This window comes from Gavialis gangeticus, unplaced genomic scaffold (genome assembly GCF_001723915.1).
Source record: "Gavialis gangeticus isolate Ggan-Ray unplaced genomic scaffold, GavGan_comp1, whole genome shotgun sequence".
Lineage (NCBI taxonomy): Eukaryota > Metazoa > Chordata > Crocodylia > Gavialidae > Gavialis > Gavialis gangeticus.
Window position 1 is genome coordinate 101040431 of NW_017729033.1, and position 17816 is coordinate 101058246.

At 44.7% G+C, this 17816-nt stretch overlaps 1 protein-coding gene across 6 annotated transcripts in view; it reads right to left on the reverse strand.

The window, feature by feature from the left end:
- AFF1 (AF4/FMR2 family member 1) overlaps positions 1-17816 on the reverse strand; it is a 253389-nt gene that overhangs the window by 185871 nt on the left and 49702 nt on the right. The window contains exon 1 of one of the 6 annotated variants that reach the window (XM_019525998.1): positions 5392-5734. The exons of 4 other annotated variants lie outside the window; for them this stretch is intronic. Coding sequence is in view for 1 of the 2 variants with exons in the window: in XM_019525996.1 (XP_019381541.1) it covers positions 5100-5116 (17 nt within the window). In the remaining variant the exon portion in view is untranslated. Of the gene's footprint in view, positions 1-5099; positions 5365-5391; positions 5735-17816 lie in introns of those variants that run through there. One more of the 6 variants, XM_019525996.1, reaches the window with a different exon arrangement.

Sequence of the window (17816 nt, forward strand, 5' to 3'; positions counted from 1 at the left end):
CTTCCCCACCCCTGCTGGTACCCCTCACTCCCCACCCACAGCCCCCTGGGCCCTGCCAGAGGGGGTCCCCAGGTGCCAGGGCTATGAGGCCAGTCTGCAAAGGGAAACTCAGAGTTTCCCATATTTTTCTCCTTTAAGAGAAAATGAGGGTTTTTCTCCTTAAAATGGGAAAATTCAGGTTTTACTGCATTTTTCCATGGCGAATGGAAAACCCAAATCCCTACTTCATTCTGGCACTCCCAGGGATTCTCCACTCCTCAGCAGCCTGCCAAAGACGTAGGTGAGTGAGCAAGAAGGCATTCAGGGAGGTTTCAGCCAAAAAGTTTTATCAAAATCCTGACTTCTAGCAGAATTTCATTTAAATACTGTCATGGAATGTTTTGACTTAAAAAAATGGAATGGGTCAATTTTGTCAAAACATGTTGTTCCATCCATGTTTTGCCATAAACAGTTTTGGTCTCATGGGCCACATGAATGGTGCAGGGCCAATCTGTGGGGAGTTCTGCAAGCCTAATGCCTAATGCCACAGTGCCAGGGGCCAGATCTGGTCTGCGGGACAGGTCAAGCACCCTTGGCCTTAATCTATGCTATAAAAAGATGTCACATTGGCCATCTATATGCTGCCTCCCAAACAAGCCTAGGGCTGCCACACCAAGAGCCAAGCCTGCCTGAACGTTCCTGCTCCAAGCATGCCCAACCCTGATAATTAGGCAGCATGGATGGCTTTAGGCTGTGGGGACCAGCCTTGTTGGCAGGCGTGCCACAAATTAGCCCCACACCCTCCCTAAATGACACTCTAATCCCTTTCCCCTGCCCAATCAGCTACTGTTTCCTGCTCCCAGCCCTATGCTCCTTGCCTGACCTGCTGCTCTACGTTGTTTCCTTCCCTGTGCATCCTGCCTTGTTTGCTGCTTTGCTCTCTGCCCTACCTGCTGCTGTGCTGCGTGTTCCCTTCCTCATCTGCTGCGTGCCATACACAGACAGTCCATGCACACGTCACCGGTTGGCCACCTCTGGCTTAGGGGATCCTGAGCATATGGTCCCATTGCCATTCTCCAACAGCCTGGGCTGTGCACTCAGGGCCCCTCTGGGCTGTGTAAGCTGATTAACTGCTGGGCTCATGCATGCACAAAGCAGGAGCGAGTGGGCAAGGCTTGTTTCTCAGCAGCAGTCTCCCTTGGTAGAAGCACTGGGACATTAGTCTCAACACCGCTCATTCCCACCTGTATGAACAAAACCAGCGCATCAAGAAAGACAGGGAAGTGTTTCAGTTCTTGTCTTCACAGGACTCTGAGAACGCACAGGAACAAAACCAAGCAGCACAATTCATGCTAGCAGGTTTTCCATGACAGAAGCTGGTTAAGCAACATTATCATAAACCAAGGGTTTTTAAAAAGAAATAAGCCCAACAACTATCTCTTATTCATACTTCCCACCCACGAACTGAAATTATTGGAAGTAATGTTTAATCTCTCAAAGGCTGCAGCTGGCACAACTTGACTTTCAGCAACAGAAGAGCAAAAAGGATTCCCAGACTGTTGTTGTATTTTCTCTTAACATTCCCTGCAGGGCTGACTCAGGAGAAACAACATTTGAAGATGCACAGAAGAGACAGGTGTGCAATACTCAGATTTCATATTTAGCGATTCCCCTTTCCTATGGCTGTGTCACACATCATGGCGTATTTACAAAGATTAAGAAACAGTTTTTTCCAGTTTTCAAACATCAGCTATCAACATGCAAATAATGACCTTGCCTGCAGTTCAGCTCCACGTTACCACTTAGGAATTATGCAGTACTCATCTCCCATACCACCACAATTTTCTTTTCTCTTAAATCACATACAATTTATTTTACCGGTCCATATACATGTGTTTTTATATATAGATATAAAAAAAAAAGGAACGAATGAATGGAGTTCTTCAGTTTATAGTTTCAACATCCTATACTAAACAGGGCTTGTAAATCCCTCTGGCTAGAGAAAGAGGGATTACATTTTCAAAAACAGCTTTCCATTTCAAGGCCCTCAACTTTTGGGTCTTCAACTCAAGTGCGCGTGCACAAACACATGCACATATGCCCTATGAGCCTCAAAGCTTGGGGTGTTCTTATTTTAAGTGACCCAGGTCCATTTTGAATACCTGGACCTAAATCTACCAGCCACCAGCCACACAAAGGGTAATGGGCTCAACCATTATGTTTAAGGGGTAGGAGCCAGGTATCAAGCCCAAACCCCACTAAATTCAGCTGTAAGTGGCAGATGAAGACTTACTGTAATGCTGGTGCCAGGATACTATCCATAATGCAAGTATGGGGTCTTCACGTATGTTCCCCAACAGACTATAGACTGGAAGGTGTATGGCAACTATCACAGCTAGGGTAAACAGCAGTGTACCTAACCCAATTCTATCTGTTCTTCCTGTACCATATAACTGACCCATCTTGTTAGTTCAATTTTTCTGCTAATTGGGAAAAGTATTCAGCAGTTATTATGGAAGCCAGAAATCCACAATGAATTGGTTTCACATTTAGGAGGTTACCTATATATGTGGCTATGCTTAGATTAGGCAGAAAGTAAATTTAGCTCATTCCCATTCCCCAGGGAAAACGACTGGGGGGCAATTTTCCCCTTTGGTACATATATGTATTAACCAGACAGTGGTCATCATTAAAAAACCCCCAGCATTCTCCAACAGTTACAACAAGGGTGGATACCACATTTCCTTCTCAAGAAGTAAAACACGAAGCAAGTAAGCCATCTCTTGGAACAAGCTGACTTTTTAGAGATGATCACTGCTGTAATCCTCAATTCCCTTCTGAGCTACAGCAGCCCTTCCCTCAAATGAAGAAATAGCCCAATGTTAAGTGAGGTGCCTAAGGATGCATAGCAAGCTAGTGACAGTGCTAAGATAAGAATTTAAGAACTTCCAAGTACCAAGCTCATTCCAAAACCCCCCACCCCAAACTTAAATCTCTTAATTGCTCAAAATATTGCCACGTGATGTTTTTATTGCTTTAGGTCAGAAAGGTGGGCAACAGTTCACAGAGGCCACAAAGACCAAAACACAGTCCAAGAGAAGGCCAGATGTATCAACAGTACTTGTCTACCACCTCACGTAGGCAAAGAAGAGCCAAGAATGTTCTGAAACATCCTACCAAAATACAGTGAACTCGGATAACATAAAATGCCTCTCTTGCTTAAACACCACCTCCTGCAGCCATGATATATGGGCATAACTTCTATACCACAAATCATATTCTAACCCCTCCAACCCAAGCCAAAGTGCAGATAATCAAACACTTATTTAGGGCACGTTGTGCTTCCTTCCATCCACAGTGTGTTGAAATGGTTTGGTACAGTTTTATCACCAAGAACCTCAGAGCGTCTTGAAATATAGAAGGTGGAAAGGAACAAATGGAGTTAGGGATGGCAAGAACAGGAATAAAAGACTGACAAAATATGCACATGTCCCAAATATGCTCCACTTCCAAGTTAGCAGACAAGGGGAAATGCCCATTTAACTTGTCCCATCAACCTAGCCCCATGGCACTGCCACGCTTCGATGGAGGTCAGTTGGACTCTGAGTATAACCCCATTCTCAGCACCCCCAACATAAGCTCCAATAATCCAGTGCCTTTCTTGGACAGTAAAAGGTGCCTGTCATTGGTCTCAACAGCAATCTTGTCCTTGTTTGGTAAGTTTGCTGACAGAGGGGGTTATGCTCAGATCTATTTCCCAGATGACCTCCTGCCACCCAAGAAAATGACAGTGTAACCTCTGGGACTTGAAGCACGTCCTTGTAGTTGGGATTAAGCCAAGTGTCAAAGCCAGTCAAAGGCACTAAGATTTATGCTACATACTCTCTCAGCACACTGGCATATTAAAGCAATGCACGGATAATGCAGACCTGTAAATCAAATGGATGTGAGCATACAGAGGAAAAGAGAGTAGAAAGGAAAGTCTCCATCCACTAGCAAAGTAGAAGCTTATCACTGCACAATGGAAGTCATAGTTAGCTTTTTTTAAAAATCCCAGAAAACTAGTTCAGCTCTTCGTAAGCCAGTATTTGTCCATTTTCACTTCCTACAGCCAGTGTTTTACACTACTGTGCAGCCCACAGCTTTATCCATTTCTGGCCTCAAAAAGAAGGAAGCAGGAACAACCATAAAAATATTGCTAGTACCAAACTTCAGTTTGGGAGATGCCATCATTTCTCCTTTCCCTTTGAAGGGGAGGAAGAGTTGATTGTTGTAAGACTACACTACTAGAAGTTTCTCTCTCTCGCTCATTTCTCAAGTACCCATAACTACAGTATTAAATGCCTAAAAGCAGACAAAAGTTACGTGAGCAGAGATAGTTCAGCAGGGAAGCATTTCAACCTGTTAATAAGAAACGTGCACTGTGAATTTTTTGTAAAAGGGACTCATTCTCCCCCTAACCACAACCTGTAAAATGAATACTTCAAGAACTTCTGTTTGGTTTGAAATGCAAAAGGCAATTTAAAAAAAAGTTTGGTAGAATGGCCTGTTCCTTTCACTGACAACAACTAATGTTAATCATTCTTTTCTACACTCTCCTCTTCACAACCTCAGAATACATTCCCAGCCTTTGCCTACTCAGCAGATTTACATGCAAACAAACTTGCTACCATTTTATACAGCTAATTTTCTAAAAGGTGCAAGTCTGATATATACACACATCCCTTGCCTTTTATAAGACTGACATAAACTACCATAAAAGTCTTGTTTATAGGTGCTAACATGGAGTTCCAGAAGAAAAAAAGATAGGAATTCACGAAGGAGATGATCAGTTTTATAAGGAAGGACCTATTAAAACTTCTTGTTTTGATAAAGAGAGTGCTTACAGGGAGTTATTCATTTTATTTCATTCCCGTGTGTACTGTAAAAAGAGACTGCATTTTATTCAAAAAGAGAAGAAAAGTCCATGCAGGATTTTAATCCAGAGACATTTAAACAAAATTTACTCACAGAGAACAGCAAACTGTAGTAGCAGAGGAAGGAAGACACTGTAAAGTAAGGCTAGGTACCAGTTCTCAATAAAACCTACACCATAGTAAAAAGTTAAATTAATTCCTTACCTTGACTGTGCAGCCATAGTGAAGTTTATAATGGCAAATATCTTCTGTCCATGAGCCCCCTATCCCCAAACTGGCTGCCCTACCCCCAAGCCAAAATCGTTTTTTCCCATTTGCTGATGCTTTCTGGTCGCTTCCTGGTTTCTGTGTATTTGCAGCCTCTAAAATGTCACAGAATTCCCTGCTCCCAAAGACAGTTCCCTGAGCTAAGTCTCTCTAGTTCAGCATTAGATTACACAAATTTTGATAGACATCCGGGCACCAGGGGCCTCCTCTGGCTCGATGCATTACAAACCTGCAGGGAGGTTAGCTAGTTCCTGACTTATCAGCTCCCCAGATCAGGCACTTCCAGTTTAAAGGTCTACAAGCTGCGCAAAAGGCTCCTCAGCATAGTGCAAGAAGCCAGTTATCAGCTGTTGCAACGTCTCAAAAAAACAGCTGTTTTTCCAACTCCAGTCCCAGGTGCCTGAACAATCCAGATCTACCCCTTTTTCTGAAAAGTTTTCATGGTACAATCCACCTCCTTACATGGACATGTTATTCTGTCAAGACAAGAAAACTGGAGGATTGGATAAGAAAAGAACAAACCCCAGCACTAGCCTATCACAGTGGAAAAATACAGTACTTCTCTGCCAGAGATCCGCCTGCATGCTCATAAATGGTCCTGTGCCAAAGACCTGACAATGTACAAACAGGCAAGCAGCTAGAACACAGAGTTCCCTACTGCTTGGCTCTCCAGATGTAATTACGTTTCATGGGCTGAAGAGGAAGGGGGGAGTGCAGAGACAAGGGGGATTTACTAAAGAAACAGGAGAAGGGGGAGGTTCTGTAAAACATGGATTCAGTGGGCAGAGATCTCTGCCATCAAACATTTTGTGGGAGTTTTATTGTTGTTGCTCTTCTACCCCCTCCCGCCCTTGAAAACTACAGCAACCACCACAAAAACACCTTTCAGAGTATGATGCTCATCATCACATGGTCCACTTTAGAAACAAAAATCCTAACTAGTCTAGAAATAAAGATTAGTTATTACTGAAAGTCAGTTACAAAATAGATGCATCATGTAAACTGCAGATGCCCATAACCTGGAATCCCAGGTTAAAAGAATTTTTAATTTAAATGTCTAATTTCTCTTGGGCCCCAGTGCCACACAGGATTGTAACGGTGATGTGTATGCTCATTAAGCAAACAGCAACACCTGGCTCCTGCTTTGGGTGCTCCTCAATACAATTATGAAAAACAGGCTACTGCAACTCCCTTCAACCAACAGTTAACACATAAATTCAGCAGCCAAAACACACCCAAAATCCTTACAAACTTCCATAGCACAGTAGGTGTATAAGTATATAAACAAAAATATTGGCTCCAGATATATCCACAAACCAAAACCAAAACATTTTGTAATACTGAGTTGTTACCAAGAAAGTTTTATTTATTTACATGGCATGGGGTGGAGAGAAAGCAGAAAGCAAATTCACCAATAAAAATTAAAAACTACATACAAAAAACAAATTAGACTGACAAAAGTTGAAAAGATTGACAAGATATTATAGTAGACGACATAACTATTTCCACCTACTCCATCCACAGTTACTTAAAACACTTCTGGACAAAAATAACTTTCCAATCTTGGACTCTGCTCAAAGTGAAGACATTTTGGAAAGTGTGAGCAAAAAGGAGCACAGTGCTTTTTGACAGTGTGTGTGGGGGGGTGGATTATATAATTATTTACATTATATAAATATGAATATGGGGGGGTATTTAAAAAAAAAGTAATTTTGGGTGTCCAAGCTGAAATGTCTTAAGGTGGTGTGTTGAGTGTCTCAGAATACTGTACCCTGTTCAGGGAACTTACAGTTGGGCACCCAAAGAGGAAGATAGCCAAAGTTATTTTTTGTAATGCTTTCAGAGTACTGCAACTTCTACAGAAGCAAACTACAAATAAAATACCTGCAGAGTAAAAGACTGAAGTTTGATAAGTAGGCAGCCCTTGGAGAAGAAGAGCAAGAATTCTGTGAAAAATTTGTTTTATTTTGACCAAGGTATGAAATTTTGGCTGTACAAGGCCAGTACAAATATTTCACGTATACAAATGAGTTTTGTGCAAGCATGCTTGTTTGTAGTAGTCACAGTTAAGTTCATGTATATCCAACTTAGTCACAGCATAAAACATATGCTACAGGTAAAAATGCACATTTTCTAAGGAGTAAAGAAATTAAAGTAATACCTGGCTTGTATAGAAATTCAAAGCACTTTTGCAAGAGGTTGGTATCATTATTCCGATGTTACAGGTGGGGGAAACTGAGGCATGGAACAATTAAGTGACTTGCCTAAGGTCACCAAGATGACCCAGGAATAGAATCCAGGTCTCCTGAGTCACAGCTTTCTGCTCTCTCCACCAGCCACATTATGCTCCACTGGGAAAGATAAAAGCACCTCATGTCATCTTCAAAGTCATTAAAGTCAGTAACGAGGGAGTTAAGTCAGATACATAATTATAGTAAGTAAGTATCTCACCTTGTACAGTACTTTGAACATATAAATACAAACTAACAAACAAACACAAGCTCCATGAATGTTCTTTCCCTTTTTCTAAGGGTAAGTCCATTGCTTAAAACTCCTTAAAATTTGAATACTGAACCAGCATCCTATGCTATCCATACATAAGAACTTGATTTACCAATTTTTGTGCGCTTTGTGGCCAGCCATGCTTGAGTCTGGACTCTGCTTTAAGGTAGGTCTCTAACTCACCTATTGCATAATGTGAACATAGCTGAAGCCAAGGTTACAGAGCCTGCTTTGTAATAGTGCCCCACTGCCATATTTTCTAGTCCTTCTATCTAACATCCTTTTTGATCTGTGTGTGCTAGTAATCTATTAACTTTTATACAACTGGTCCATATTTAAAACTCTTGTTCCAATGCATACCCAAAATCAGCAATTCTGTGACAGCATCTTAAGGACACTGGCAAAGGAGAGAGACTAATCAGACAACAGGTCAGAAGAGAGTTAAAATCATACCATAAGGTGTAGCACACTAACAGCAGATTTTAAAACCATTTATCTACCCGTCCTTCTATAAGTAGTTCAGTCAAGTGTGATATAGAGCCCAGCACTACCCCAAGAACAGCATCATACTTTACAGAAAATTTGGTGGTTATGCTATTGGAAAAACTAGTGACAGCGTGTGCAGGAACAAGAAAACTACGTTCTCATAAGTCACATTTTCTAGACTTCTAATCATTTCCACTGCTCTTCTCTGGACCCTTTCCAATATTCAACTTGCGCAGAAAATATGCATGTTTTTGCTGAACACATATTTTTCACCACAACCACCAACTCCTCCATCAACAACCTTTTTATACCAGTGAAAAAAGGGCAGAGCGTAATAGCCTTAAAACAATGTCCCAGAAGTTTATTTAAGTCCCAGGGGCTGTATTACATCCCTTGGTACTAGTGGTGCTTGGTCTCTGGGTGCTCACTATTTAAAGCATCCTGTCTGCTTGCAGTGGTGGAGAGGGTGGGTTGTCTGTGCTGGCAACAATGAGAAAGGAGGCTGATCTGTTGTTAGCACTCTACTGCCCCTTCACACAGCACACTGTTCACATTCACCCCACTCCTGGTCAATTATTCTTGTGCCTCAAGGGGGTGAGAGAGATTTCCTGAGCAGAGTAAACTTCTCATGTAGCTTACTAGCCCTCTCTGATTATTGATTTGCTTATCAAACACCAAGCAATCTTTATATTGTGGATACGTGGCATTCTTTCAAAGGCCTAAAAAAAGACAGCCCTTCTTCCAAACTGGAATCTACAACAGACTAACATCTTACAACACTACTGCCACTTGAAACAGCATTAAGGTTGTACCTGGTAATAGGCCCTGCCTCTCCGCTTCCTCCCCAAAATCCCCAAACCTCTTCTCTCTCTTAAATAAACATTAAACTGACTGTGGTTCAGGGGTGTAGGTTGTAGCCATGTTGGTCTAAGGACATAGGCAGACAAGCTTCTCTGGGTAAATGTGATATCTTTTATTAGAATCTGCCAGCCTGACTATGTGTAGCCTCTCCCTAGCGGCCCTGGAGCATGCACTCTGAGTCTGCTGCAACGGTGGCTCCTGTTGGCTCAATGCGGGGTCGCATTCTCCATGGGGAATACCCCGGTACTCACCTGTCACGTCTTGGATGTTATGTTTAGTAGGAGGGTTCCCTTCTGCCGTGGGGACACACCGGGTGTCGTTACTAGCGGGCGTTCCTGGGGCTCCGCCTCCCCTACATCCCAGCTACGCACCAGTCTACTGGGACCACTGAATGGTGTATGATTCAGCTCTGCCTTGATATGGTGTCTCCCTCTCCCCCTGCCACTCGGGTCCCTTGTTGATGATGGTCTTCACTCTCATCACTGTGGTTCACCTAGGAAGGGGTGATGGCCTTATGGATGGGCCTAGTTTCTCTGCGTTGGGATCCCTCTGAGCAGCCCTGGCCGGCTCAGCCCTCAGCGTCTACCCAATGGCCCCTCTCAGGCCCCAGGGCTTCAAAGAAACAAACAGAAGCCCTAAAAGGAACCAAAATTACAGTGGGGGGCCCTAGGCCCACCCCCCACTTGTGTCCCGTGTCTGCTGAATTGCCACCTCTTGGCATCTTCCTCCTGGCCAATTCCCTCATCCCCTGGGGGAGTGGGGGGTGGCCCTTTAAATTCAGGCCTTGTGCTCTCCTGCAGAATCCCACCCGGGTCTCTCCTTGTAAGGGCCTGCCGTCTCCGCTCAGCTCGGGGGGGCGATCCCACAGCTGCATCCCTGCTTCGTCCCCCCTCCACGGTCTTTATTCCGGCCGGCGTCCTCGTGTGATGTCATCGGCGTGCGCCAGCCCCAGCCACAAAGAAAGGCGGCTGACAAAGCGCGCGGGTGCTCCGTCTCTTTGCGGCTCATCCGTCCTGGCCAAGCCTGTAGAGGATGAGTATGCCTTGTCCTCAGGGCTTTTCTTTTTGTTGCTGTGACAAGTTGTCCCCACCATGACCCATGCAGGTAAAAGGGTCTCCCACCTCTTTCCTTCCATACCCCTGGGACATAGTTCAACTAAATAGTTGGAAAAAAAATGTTCTTTACAAGCTTTTGGCCACAAACACCCTTCTTAAGGCATAACTTGCAAAGAGCAATTTTCCCAACTATTCAGTTGGTCTAATAAAAGAAGTCACATTTACCCAGAGAACCTTGTTTGCCTATGATCTTAAACCAACACAGCTATAACCAACACCCCTGAGAGATGAAACATAGGCACATCCCATAGATAAAAATAATTGAATCAGCCTTCCTATAAGGCAGAACAACTGTTTTTCTAGACTAAAATAGAAAAGGCTCTTTCATTGCCCTGGAAGAAGCTCCCAGTTGCTGGACCAAGATAGACACTCATGCTTCTTGATGAAAAGACCCTATACCAGCAGGGGGAGAGACAGAAAGGTTCAGGGACAACCTACAACAAGAAATGCATAGTGACTTTGGGCAGTAAAATTTGGACAGGCACTTTGAATCTTGGAAGGAGCAGCAAAAGTGTGACAGAGAGATGAAAGGCAAGTAGTGGCAGGCTATCTAGAACAGGGGTGGTCAATCCCCACCTGTGAGCCAGATTCAGTCCATGGAACTATATAACCCAGCGCATGCATCTCCCTGCAGGTCCATAAATTTAGCCACCAGCTACCAAATTTCCAAGCCTCGTGTAGATTGGCCCTTGCCAGGCTGGCCCCATGCAGGAGTCAGGTACCTGGATTAAGCCAGGCCCTGATCAACACAGAAACCACCTGCCCAGGACCTGATGAAGCCCAGTAGGCCATTACTGTGTGGCTGCACCAGCCCGCAAACAGGCCAGCACTGCACACTATGCCAAGGCCATAGACCAGATCCAGCCTGTGGATGGACTTAGCACTGTTCCTCTGGCCCACAGGTTGAAAAGGTTGGGCGCCACTAACCTAAGAACATGCCTGGCTGCAGCAGAAGATGCTGTTTGTGACTGCTCTCCAAGACTGACAACAGGCTACAGGCCCAAACTCCAGCACCAGCGTGCTTTCCTTCAAGCAACCATGCCCTATGGCCATTGCAGCAACTGAACATTTCTGGGTGGAGTGGTCTAAAATTTAGTTGATATTCTTCTGGAACGGAAGTACAGTTACACTGTTTTCTTAGCCCGTGTGCAAGCCTGGGAAAGGAAATGATACTTGTTGGCCATGTGAAATTCCAAGACAATCAAGATTGTATGGCTTGGCATTGCTGGTCATTTCTACTGAGTATAGCACTTACTCATTTTATGGCACTTCACACACACTTTATTTACAGGTAGACTGACTGGTTTTTACAGGGCTCTTAGTAGAAGCAGTAGTACTGCTATTTTCTTACTTTTTTTTTTTTTTTTAAATAAAATTGTCGGTTTTACATTATATCAACATGTAAGTGCTTGGGAAACAACAGAGGCAGGGAGCCACATGAAAAGCAAGAGGCTGATTTTTTTTTTTCCAAATACCAACATACAAAAACAGACATGGTTCTTTGGGTAAATCTGATATCTTTTATTAGACCAACTTAAATAGTTGGGGAAAAAAATTTTAAGCAAGCTTTCAGGTTTAAAAACCCTTAATCAGGCTGAAGAAGTTTCTGCAGTTGGGATATGCTCTACTTTTCATTCCATCCAGGAAAAGAAGCCAGAGGCTGGGCTGGTATGCATACAAGATAGGCAGTCAGTAAAAATGTAAAATTGAGGCATCACTGGGTGAGAGACAGGTTGGGTGGTGGGGGAGAAGGGGCATGAATGTAGCAGTTAAATAGTGGAGAGGTACCTGGGGAGTCAGATGTCAGGCAGATTATAATATCATAAATCTAATGTCTATATTTAGTCCATGATTTTTAGTATCTAGGAGCTTGATGAAGTTCATAGGCCTGTCTCTGAGAAGTGTTTTGTCAGTTTCTGAGGATCAGGACTGAGAGATTGGAGACAGAGTGGTTTTCCTGTGAGAAGTGTACCCCCACAGGTAATTGGGTATTCTTGTAGTTGATAGATTTCCAGTGTGCATTTATTCTGGTGCTCAGTTGTTGTTTGGTCTCTCCTATGTATTTTCCATCAGGGCATTCGGTGAATTGAATGAGATACTGGATTACATTTCTGGAGGTGCAGCTGTAAGATCTGGGAATGGTGATGGCATTAAAAATCATGAAGTAAATACAGACATTGGATTTATGACACATTATAACCTGCCTGACATCTGATTCCTCAGGTACCTCTCTATTACTTAACTGCTACATTCATCCCCCTTCTCCCTGCCACCCAGCCTGTCTCTCACGCACTAACTCCTCAGTTTACATCTTCACTGACTGCCTATCTTGTATGCATACCAGCCCAGCCTCTGGCTTCTTTACTGTTCATTCCATCCAGGAAGAGCACACACCAACTGCAGATACTTCCTCAGCCTGACAAAGGGTTTTTAAATTCAAAAGCTTGCTTAGAATCTTTTTTTACAACTATTTAAGTTGGTCTAATAAAAGATAACAGATTCACCCAAAGAACCTTGTCTCCGTATGTCCTTAGACCAACATGGCTACAACCTATACCCCTGTACCATACAAAAGCAACACTTACCCCCAAGCATTTCCCATCTGTTCCCTTGGAATAAGCCCAAGTAATCACAAATGCATTGTTTGGTTTCCTGTACCAAAAAATTCTAAGCCCACTCAAAACTCCTCCCCTTATCTTTGCATCCCCTGCAGCATGCAGCTTGCTTCAACACAGGTGGAACTAGCATCCAAGTGGGTTTGTAGGCTTCTGTTGGCCTAACGTACACCCTGCCATCCACTAACCTCTAGCTTTTCCGAGTGCAATTAAACTTCCTCTAGCACTGAGGCAGGCAATTATTTAGGCCTGTGGGACACATAGGCAGTTAGCTGTGGGGAGCTGCCACAGGCTGGTCAGCCTGCCCTCCTTCCCCCTGGCTGGAGTCTGCACACCCTGCAGCTCCTCTCTACTACTGCCAACAGTACACAGCCCTTGCCCCAGCCCCAGTCCAGGGGGCAGCAAGATGTGCCACAGGCTGGACTGTACCTGGGCCAGACAGGACCAAGCGACCTGCCACAGGCCAAATGAAGTCCCCCCATGTTAGTTAACACTACATTTTATCAGCATCCTGGACTCCTGCTTTTGGCCACTGTATCCCACATTGATATTCATGGGATTGCCTTTATGGCTGACCAAGACTGGTACAATTATTCAAGAGCATCCTTTGCACTTGACACAATAATACGCTTCTTGTCGTAGGCCGACAATGAGCACATCTGCCATGGATGTCTCCAGCTCTGTTCAAGGATCTCAGTCTCTCAAAGCCAGTTATTATTTGGAAACATTAGCCGTGTCCATTGTCTGTGGGTAAACCATAACCACCTCAAAAACTTTTACTACCACAGCAACAACACTTTTCTTGCCAGCTGGTCAGCCCCCAACCTGTAGCAGTTTAAGACAGACAGAAAAATCAACCTACTTCTTTCAAGCCTCCCTCACTGGTGTGTCCTTATACTTAAAGGATCAGGGCAAGCTTCTCACACAGCTATACAAAGGCCTGCTACCTTACAGAGAATGTCTGGGCCACAGCTAGTCACTGAAGATGTGCAAGATGAAGCAACCCCACTTGACTCAGTTCTTCTGATCCTGCACTGCTCTGTTCACTATTTAACCTAAGGGCACCCAAAGATACTTCACTTATCTTCACTCTAGCAGCAACCTGCTGCTGAAATGCCCTACACCACACCTGGACATTTTATCTGCACCCTGTCTGTATTCACAGTACAGGCAATAGCATGAACATTTCATTGCCCTGGGCTGGACACATGCCTTGGTACTAGCTGGAATAGAAAGGCATTAAGATTGTGCCCAGTCAGAAGTATTTTGCTGTGCTGGCAGGCTAAGAATATTTACACTCAGGGATTTGGAAAGGCTGGACATATATAATGCAATGCCATAATATGATGCAAAACATTTCTTAAAGCAGCTCAACTTAGTGAGGTACCCAGAACTCTGAGATATGCCCTTAGAAATCCTAGCATCTACCCTGGTCAGTCAGAAAATGGCTACACAGATATGACAAGCATAGCTCCATAGTCCAGATGTTCAGAAACAGGCTTGCCTTCTCTCTCCAGGGAGGGCGCACCCTAGAATGGAAATAGTAAAGAACACTGATTCACTGAAACCTAATTTTTAACAGACTCTTCCTCATCTCAGGTGAGTCACCTCACCACTGGTTATGGTCAGTGTCTCTCCCATGGAAGTGCTCCATCTTGTATAAATTATTAAGTATTTATTGAGGCAAAGAGAAAGAAATCAATTCTATAGCTCTGTAGTCAGCAGAGCTGCCTAGAATGTGGGAGAATAAGTTTTTGAGCCAAGCTGAACAGAACATGAAACTCAAACCTGGTCTTCCACATCCCAGGCAACCACTTGGCTACCGACTATTCTGAACTGACTTTTTCTAGAAAACAGCTTGGAAGAGCTCATTTTCATTCTGACCTGAAGCCTTGTAATTTATGTAACATACAGTAAAGTTAGACCCCACTGTCTGAATCTAGTGCCTATTCCTGCACATTACCTTGAGACTTTCAAAACGCACCCATTCTTTCCCTCTGGGAATTTGTATAGGCATTGTAAATATGATTTACAAAAATGAATCCCACATCCATCCCCACCCCATTACTCACAACAATGAACTCTCCCCCCGAGAAAAACTACAAAGAACATGCTGAAAGGCATTTATGTCTAAACAAAGCCCCAAAATAGAGAATTAAACATACCATTATTCTTCAGCTTGCAGAAGTGCCTAAATTAAGGGAATGATTTTCCAAAAAGCACGACTCTCGCTGCCTCAGACTTATATTACAAGTAGCTCCCGAGATTCTAACATTCAAAAAGTTACAAAGGCAAAAGGTTACTTTGCTCATGTTTGGAAGTGTGTACGCACAATTAGTTTCACTTCTATGTATGCCTCTTTCTCCCAAATAGGGAAGAGCTTTTTTATTTATTTATTTTTAATTTTATTTTTCTTTAAAGGAAATAATTTCAGAGACAGCTGAAAGGTCACAACATCACTAAACAACAAGCTGTTAATACCAAACAAAATTTGCCACACCCCCAGATTTTTACATAGCACAAAAAGCACATTTATTATTAAGTGGCGCACAGCCCTCGCTGCTGGCAGTGGCAGCAGCAGCAAGTGGCAAGCCCTTGGAGGTGCTCATGACTCATGCAGGCGAGCTCCCTGGCGCGGCACAGCTCCAGCCACTTCTGGGAGCTGCACATGGTGGCAAGGAGCAGGGTCAGGCCGGCCCGCCTCCATTGCACAGGGCTCCCTATGTCTCGTGCAGTCCCAGGACCCAGCCAGAGGCATGAGGGGGGAGCCACACACGATGGAGTCAGAGGGCTGGCCCTGCTCCCTGCCACTATGTGCAGCTCCCGGGACTCCGCCAGGACACAGGGAGTGGAGCTGACCTGGCCTACATTGTGCAAGGGCTTCCTGCCACTTCTGGTGAAGTCCCAGGAGCTGCATGAGCTAGCAGGGAGCAGTGAAGGCCATCGGCTCCATTGCATGGGGCTTCCCCCTCAGTGGCATGCAAGTCCTGAGAGCTGCACAAGCCACAGAGAACCCAGCACGACGGAACTGGGCCAACTTGGGCTCTGCACTCCTGCCACTTCGCTGGGTGTGGGCCCTGGGCTCTGCACCCCCACCCAGCTGCAGCTTCTTTCTGCCCCCCCATCACTTCCCTACCTGCTACCTGGAGTGCTGCAGCAAGGATACGAGAAGGAGCTGGAGAAGCTGAGCAGCTCCCCTGTTAGTGGCAGCAGTGGCCTCACCCAGAAGCTGTGCACTGGCCAGGGCACTCCCCCACACAAGGGTGGGAGCACAGCGTGCTACCCCAGTAGAAGTGGGCGGGACTCAGGCCCCACAAAAGGGCAGCAGGGGCAGCCACAGGCCAGCCAGTATACAATTAATTGATGGGTGCCTGCCCATGGGCTGTATCTGGCTCAATTTTGTCCGCCCCATCCTAATGTTTATGAAATAGGACTTCTGACCAAAAGGCAAAGGATTTTGCTAATACTTTTTGAATTTAATTAGTCAGCTAACAGGTTTGTGTAGAGTTTATTAAGACTACATTATTTTACTTGTTTATAGTACTGTCCATCCAAGGATCACTAAAACCTTTACATTTCAATTCAGTCTCACTATATGCCACTAACTTGGCACAGTACTACCACTCCGAGCAGATGAGTAAACAGAAGAACTAAGTTGTTAGGCAGATAAATTAAAGTTGGTAGCAGTCATTTGGTGACAGTTAAGAATACAAAATCTCTTTCTGCAACTTTAACCACAAACTCATTTTCTCCTCAGAGAAACAAAAGTGACTGCATATGGCTTTGGAAGCAGGCAGGAACAATCCAGCCTTTGATGAAAAGCCAGATCTCTTATTTAAATAAAAGTTAATTAGGACTAGGATGGTTAAAATGAAGAATACTTTCCAAAGCCTGTGCCACAGATTTCATAGACATTAGGGCTGGAAGGGACCTTGGGAGATCATTGAGTCCAGCCCCCTGTCCAAAGGGCTGGAAGTCAGCAGGAGTCATAGGATTCCAGCAAGGTAGACATCCAAATGTCTCCTGAAGGCATTCAAAGTAGGTGCTTGAACCACCCCCAGTGGCAGTCTATTCCAAACCTTGGGGGCTCGGACAGTAAAGAAGTTCTTCCTTATGTCCAGCCCAAAACGGTCACGGAGGAGGTTGTGACCATTCGACCTTGTCATCCTTTGGGGTGCTCTGGTTCCCCCAGATGCTCCCCCAGATCCTGATGAGCACCCCTGATAAACTTATAGGTGGCCATCAGATCACCCCTGATACCGCACTTCTCCAGGCTGAATAGCCCCATTGCTCTCAGCCTCTCATCATAAGGTCTGTTTTCCTGACCTCTGACCATGCATGTGTCTCTCCTCTAGACTCTCTCAAGCTTCTCTACATCCTTTTTGAATTGTGGAGCCCAAAACTGGACACCCTACTCCAGCTGCAGCCTCACCAAGGCTGAGTACAACAGGAGAACGATGTCCTGGGATTTGCTCGAGAAGCATCTATGGATGCAAGCCAGTGTTTTGCTTGCTTTACTAGCTGCAGCATCACATTGAAGGCTCATAGTCATCCTGTGGTCAAATCGTGACCCCCCCAAGTCCCTGTGGTCGATCATGACTTTTGTCCAAAGTGCTAGCCAGTGCAGCATTGCCAAGCCTATAAGCATGCTGCAGGTTTTTCCTCCCAAGGTGGAGAACCTTGCATTTTTTGGTGTTAAACAGCATCAGGTTCTCATCCACCCATTTCTTGAGCCTCTTGAGGTCAACCTGGATTGCCCTCCTGTCCTCAGGTGTGGACGTTTTACCCCAAAGTGTCATCAGCGAACTCGGCCAGTCTACTTCAGATGCCAATGTCCACATCATTAATGAAGATGTTGAATAGTGTTGGCCCAAGGACAGAGCCTTGAGGGACCCCACTGGTCACAAGGCACTACGACAATTGACTTCCGTCAACCACCGCTCTCTGGGTCTGACCATGTAGCCAATTCCCCAGCCAGTGGATCGTGCTGAGGCCAAGGCCACAGTTGGCCAGTTTTGCCAAGAGGTGATCATGGGATACCAGATCGAAGGCTTTTTTAAAGTCAAGATATAAGA